This window comes from Acyrthosiphon pisum, chromosome X (genome assembly GCF_005508785.2).
Source record: "Acyrthosiphon pisum isolate AL4f chromosome X, pea_aphid_22Mar2018_4r6ur, whole genome shotgun sequence".
Lineage (NCBI taxonomy): Eukaryota > Metazoa > Arthropoda > Insecta > Hemiptera > Aphididae > Acyrthosiphon > Acyrthosiphon pisum.
In genome coordinates, this window is record NC_042493.1 from 111,437,614 (window position 1) to 111,444,910 (window position 7,297).

A 7,297-nucleotide genomic window follows, 5' to 3' on the forward strand; every position below is an offset into this window, starting at 1 on the left:
TTTTTAATTTCATTTTATGAACACTTACAGACATAAGTGTTTACCACCATACAACTTCACTTACCATTATAAACTTTTATATTTTGTTGTAAAATTTAAGCAGAAAAGTGTTATTTTATATAGACAAAATGAACCTAATAATCTTTAAACATAGTTTTAAATATTATAAATATTTAGTAAAAATATATTTTAATTATTACTTAGGTTTAACATTGACAATAGTTATGCAAAGTTGCATAACAAAAGAAGTTGATTAATTGAATAGTTGACTAAAAATATAATAGACCAATAATCATGCCACTAAATCATGTTTAAGGGACCTACCTCACAATTGATGCATTGAATAAGTATCGTTTATACAACCCGTCATTAGTATAGTTAAATAATATAATGTAACTATTTTAATAATAAAAAATAAAAATTTATATTTACATTAATCGAATGTATAAACGTATTTAATGTATTATTTAGCAATAACAACCATTTATCAGCTCATTAACAGCTAATTCCAACCAATACCAACCTGCATCCATCTCTGCACCAGTCATGGCAAATGATACAGAGGAGGAACCAGAAGCTAAAATACCAAAATATGAAGGTATTGTATTTTTAGTTATGTTTAAGCAATTTATTTATTATTTTGTTTTAAATTAAGGTACTGAAATCCCTTTTTATATATTATAAATGCTCATGTCTTTATATTTATTTTTTTTTTCTAATTGATCCTTAATACCGGCATCTATGGCCATTAGCTGTTTGTAGGTTTGTATTGTGGTGGTAGTAGGGTTTGAAAAGATGAGTTTTTACACATGAGTGTTTGTGTTTGGCAGAATTTTTAAGTGGTAGGTATCTGCCATGTCCAGGTGGGGGATGGCGTCTTTATATTTATATATTTATATGGGTGCATATAACAATTGTATAATTAATAATTTCTTTGTAATTCAATATTTTTTTTAGGTTCAAGTAGATATCTACATATTAAAAACTGTTATAAATCAATTTGTAAATGTAAAAAATAGAAAATTAAATTAGTAATTAAATTAATTTATTTAATGTATATGACTTAATTCAAAAACGTTCAACATCTTCAAACTCAAGGAAATAACTTGACATATAGATTTTTAATAATTAACTGTTAGGATACGCTTGTTTCTAATACAATTTTGTGTTTTTAAATATTTATAAAATACATTTAGAATAATGTTAATCTATTCTACTATATAATTATTATTTAAATATCAGGTTGACTAAATAAACTATCTTAACGTTTAATGTTTATATCCTCTCGAATTAAATTATTTTATTAACATGTTATTTCCTTTCAGTGAATGGAAATGCATTATTCGCTACTGCACCGTATGATTTCAATCAAGTTGGCACTTTAATCTCAGGTATCTATTTAATTATTTACTTATGGTAATTTAATTTTAATAAGTTATTAAGTTATGTGCGTTATAAATGACTTAATTATTTAATTGAGTCTATGTAAGTTGTATTTTTTATTAATATATCCCATAAGTATAACCTTTTCACTGCTAAGTTTTTTTTTCCTAAAATACTCATCTCTGCTGAATTATAATTGTTTTTTTTTTTTTAATGTTCATAAATTATTAATTTAGTTAAATTGAACAATATGTCGAAGTCGAAAAAAAAAAATTAACTTGAATTTTAAGTTATTATCTGCATATTTCGGTGTAATCACTGATGTGATAACCTGTGTATTTCGTTTTATAGATAAGGAACGTAATATTATGTCCGTAGTAGGGAATGGTATGTTTGCTTGCGACGTAATAGTACGTCTGTAGCAGTGAAAGGGTTATAATAGAAGGTATAAATATAATTTTTTTTTCTCAAACATGGTAAATTAAAATATATTCAAATTGTTTAATTATTTATGTTTTATGTGATGAACTCGATTATGCATTATATTATTTAAATGCTTAATAATCTTGTTGTTATTCTTATACTCAGAAATTCTATCTTGTGGATGTTAGTATAACACTTATCTTTCATCTTATTAAAGAAAAACTGCTCTTGATATTTTATATTTTGGTTCTAGTGCTATAGATTATTTGATTCTAAAAATTACATAAGATAATATTGTTTGATTGTGGTATAATGTTGAATTAATATATGATTTATAGGTCCTGGTTCAAGACTTGATATTTTAGATGCACTTGCTGCTCCTTTAATCAAATTGAGTACGGAACAAAATGAAGCTGTTGTCAAAGCCAAAATATATGCTATGGAACAAAGTATTAAAATGGTATATATGAAACAAACATTAGCCCATCAACAAAAACAAGCCAAGTCATTCCACCGTCAACAAGCTTTAGTTTTAATGTGCAGGTCAGTTAAACGTTCATTACAATTTTGTAGAATATTTCAATTCAATAATTAATAAACAATATAATGTAAAAAATATACGATATTGAGAGTTGGTTGAGAGTAATATCTTTTATTGTGTTTCCCTAATTAGTGATTAATTTTTTCATAGGATCTGATTGTTTTAAAATCATTTCCATAACTTGTATAAATTGTGTACAAACCAATAAAGTATATTAATTTTACAAATAATGTTTAGAGTGTATGTGGGAAATATTAGTTTTGAACTTAAAGAGGACTCAATCAAACAAGCATTTTCACCATTTGGTTTTATTAAATCAATTGACATGTCTTGGGATCCAATTACTCGAAAGCACAAAGGTTATGCATTTGTAGAATATGAAATACCAGAAGCTGCTCAGCTTGCACTTGAACATATGAATGGAGTAGTGTTTGGTGGTCGAAATATTAAAGTTGTAAGTATTACATACATTTTCTTATAATCTTATAAACCTATATTTTGTCCAATATAAGAAACACAGTCGGCAGCCGACTGGTGCACAGGGGCATGGCAATACTACACAGTAGGTATATAGGCGACGGTGAAGGCGACAAACGGGGGAGTGCTACATTCTGCCGCTGATAAAAACTGGTCGCTGCTGACTGTGTTTCTTATTTTGAACAGAGTATAGTATTATTGCCTGGTTAAGAAAAAAAATGATAAATAATTAGTAGTTTTGCAGTAAAAGCCATTATAATATATATAATAACTGTCTTTGATTTAGGTTGGGCGTCCTAGCAATATGCCACAAGCACAATCTGTCATTGATGAGATTTGGGAAGAAGCTAAACAGTATTATAATTTTGTTTATGTAGCATCTATACATCTAAACTTAACTGAAGATGATATAAAATGTGTATTTGAAGCATTTGGCCCAATTAGGACATGTACACTTGCAAAAAGTAGAACATCAAACAGACACCGTGGCTATGGTTTCATCGAGTATGAGGGTCATCAAGCGGCTATTGAAGCAATATCTTCAATGAATCTTTTTGACCTTGGAGGCCGGTCTTTAAGAGTTGGGCGTGCCATTACTCCACCATATGCGCTTTATGTACATTTAAATTATTTATAAATTAATGAGATACATATTTTAATACACACACTTTCAGGTTCCTTCATCTTCAAGGCATATGCCTGCAGCTGCTTCTGTTAGAGCTTCTGCTTTTGCAGCTACAACAGCCACAGCAACAGTTCAAGCGATGGATGCAGGTGCTACTAATGAAGTTTTAAGTTTAAGTAAATTAAGTTCTCAAGTAGGTGCTCAAACAGCTGTTTTCCCTGGCTTACAACAGTTACCTACTACATTAGGTATAACTCCTGATATTCCAGCTGCTACTATACCACCACCAGGAATTGCTATGCCACAGCAAATTAGAGCTCCAATACCAATAATATCAGGTAACTCTATTTTTCTATTCATATGTTTTTGTATCCAATAAAGCAAAAAGATAAAATATATTGTTTTTAGGTGCCAAAAGATTGAGTCCAGTAATTCAACAAGCTATACCTCCGCCAGCACTTATAAATCCCACGCAATTAGCTGCCCCTGTAATTCCAACAGTAATTGCAGATGTACAAAAATGGGCTGATCAACAAAAAGAACTACAAAAAAAAGTATTGGAAGAAACTGAACCTCAAACATTACAACAACAAGAAAATATGTCTATTAAAGAACAAAGTGCTAGACTCCTTGTTATGCAAAAATTAATTCGGAAAACTGAGGTAAATATAATAACATTTCACTAAACCTACAGTCTAGTCTCACCAAACTTAAGTATATCTATAAGACAGATACTAGAATATAAATAGTTAAGGATCAAAATTGAACATTTAGAACTATTGAATAAATGAGTATTTATATTTAAATTTACTTCATAAAAACTATTAGATATTTTTGCATCTGAGCAGAGCGTTGAATGTACTGATTTAATAATGATCATGTGTTCTTTTTTTTTTTGACATGTATATGTGTTATGGCTGTGGTCATTCTATAATTTTGGGTGACATGGAGAGTGTTACAGTGATATCATTGTGTTGAGGCTGGGAGAATAAAATATTATTCTAGTTTTCTGACCGAATATTATCAAGTACCTACCTAGGTGGCTCCAAGCAACCGATGAATAATATAATTAAATTATTACATACCAAACCCATACTTTTTTAGATTCTGAGCATAGCGATGAATGTATTAAATGTATAAGACATATACATGTATCTACATGAAGTGTACTTCTTGATTTTTGTCATCATGTTTGGAGGCAATCACAAGGTTTTGATTTTCTACTTCAGCATGTTTTCTGGTTGGAAAGTGAAAGTAGTTGTTACTTTAGTAGATCAAAAGTAAAAAATGTCCAAAAGTTTTCAGAAAATGTTAAATTTGTATAGCTAAGGATTGACAATTTTAAACAAGTACTCGTGTCAATACTTCATACTACCTAAATCATTAGATCTTAGTTACTATTAGAATTAGTCTTTCAATAGTAATGTCATCCTAATGATTACCTTAAATGTAATTCTATTCTTATAGGTAAGTATATTTGTATGTTTTTATATTTGTAAATAACTGTAAAATGTCTAACTACACATAATGGCCAAAGAAGCCAGGTTTTTTGAGATAAAAAAAAAACTTCATACTGTAATATAAAAATATAATAACAAATTTTTTTAAGACATTTTAAGTTCAAATTTGGACAAAATTAGATATTTATTTAATTTAAAAATAGCTGTTAAATAGTTACTATTTTAGTTATTTTTTTGTAATTTAAAAATATTATTCATGGGCACTTAAAAATTGTAAAGTATATTATTATATTTTAGACACAATGACATTTTCAAATGCAATTTTTTCATCAAAAACTTATTTAACCTACTGCCTAATAGTTTAATGAATTACTTTAATCACAATAATATCATAAAATATACTCAGTAATACAGACTTTGCTTAGAATCGTTTTTCATATACAAAGATTTTATTGAATTCTAATTTAACACATCCATTACAGTGGCTCTTTTAGAGAACTAATATACAGCAGAATGTTACCCATTTTTTTTATTGTCTTATTTTATTGTATGTGTTATCCAATTTTGGTATAAATGCAAAAAATCCAGATCTGAGAGGATGAAAGCATATTTTGTTACAGATTGTCATATAATATTGAATCTGAGAGTGTTAGAAATAAGTAACAAAAATGAATTATGTTGTGTTAAACTAACTACATAATTAACAGCTGATTTTTTTTTTCTAAATACTTATTTATATTTATTAAATTACTTATCACTAAAAAGTGTTCCAATGATCCATCATTTATATCAAGGAAATTACATTAATGGCTTTGCATATATAGATTTTAATTCAAATACTAAAATCAGGGCTTGCAAACGTTATAATTTTGTTGTGATTATAACGTTATATTTGACAAAAAACGATTGAAATTTGTAAACGTAATTATAACAGAAAGTGATAATCAAAAAAATTTAAATAACGTAAAATAGAATATCATGAACAAAAAATAACGCAAAACGAAATATTTTAAAATCTATTAATTTGAAAGGTCTATTGGTTTCGTAGAAACATTTATTTCATTCAAAAAATTGTTTATATTATATTCCGTATCCGGGCCATTACTTACCCGCATTAGTTTATTTTTAAATTTAATAGGTATTAACACTATCTTAAATAACAATAAACGCTAAACTTCTATAACGTTTTAATTCTGAATAACGATAAAGCAAAAGTTGAATAACGTTTTAATTCATAATAACGATAAATGCAAAAATAGTGAAACATTTTAATTGTAAATAACATGAAACAGAATTTTTTTTCAAATGCAAGCCCTGACTAAAACTAAATATTAAAATCAAATTCTATTATAAGGAAAAAAAAGGTTATGATTTGTAGATAGAAATGAAGTTTAAAACTATTTACAAGCAAACTTTCATAGTAAGATTGAACAATTAAACAATTGTATTTATTTGTTTGCTTAAAATGTTAATATAGAGTAAGGTTGTTATACTCAAAAACATGCTTGGTGTTGAAGATGTGGATGACAATTTACAAGAAGAAATTCAAGATGAATGCTGCAAGTAAATAATTTTTTTTTATTTAGTTTACAACATGTCGATGTTTTGATAATATTCTATTATTTTTAAGTTTTAAAAATTAAGAAAGTGGTAATTATGTAAGTTATATTGTGTAATGGTAACAATAGCACTGCTGCCTTATTCTGCTAAGCCACTTCATTCCCCATTTATTATTAATAATTAATTTAAATTTAATTGCATATTATTTTTTTATATATATATAGATTTGGTGTAGTCAAACGTATTATTATCTATAAAGAAAAACAATCAGATTGTGTAGATGAAGATTCAGATACAATTGTAAAAATATTCGTAGAGTTTACACAGATGTCAGGTAATTTATAAGTATGGTATATTTCTACTTTATGGAACAACTTTTTTTTTGTAATTTTTCTATGAGAATAAATCATGTTTGATAAGTGGTAGTAATATTAATTGATGATTATTATTTTTCAGAAGCCGAACAAGCTCGGGACTCCATAAATGGTCGATTCTTTGGCGGACGTTTAGTTAAAGCTGAACTTTATGATCAAGCATTATTTGACCATAGTGACTTTTCTGGTTGAATCAGTTTAAATGTCCATTATTATAATTATATGTATATTATTTTACTTCACATTTAGTTATTTTAATATTAACGGAAATATATTATGTAACTAATTATTTTATTATGTATCTATAATATTTTGTAAAGAAAAGATTTTTGCAATTTTTATGAATTTATTAACGATTATTAGTACAGTAATGATATATTATTGTAGAATCTGTAAAATAATACATTTTATAGAATTACTTAATGGAATGGTGAAACTCCTATATATGATATAT

General features: G+C 27.0%; 1 protein-coding gene across 1 annotated transcript; it reads left to right on the top strand.

Moving 5' to 3' along the window:
• Positions 1 to 546: 546 nt before the first annotated feature.
• Positions 547 to 7,082, top strand: LOC100160417 (poly(U)-binding-splicing factor half pint-like). Its single transcript, XM_029485407.1, has 10 exons — positions 547 to 598; positions 1,326 to 1,391; positions 2,145 to 2,349; positions 2,585 to 2,801; positions 3,111 to 3,440; positions 3,499 to 3,787; positions 3,858 to 4,111; positions 6,387 to 6,472; positions 6,694 to 6,803; positions 6,926 to 7,082. The coding sequence occupies exons 1-10, from the start codon at positions 547 to 549 to the stop codon at positions 7,033 to 7,035; spliced, it is 1,719 nt and encodes a 572-aa protein (XP_029341267.1). The 3' UTR covers positions 7,036 to 7,082.
• Positions 7,083 to 7,297: the final 215 nt, after the last annotated feature.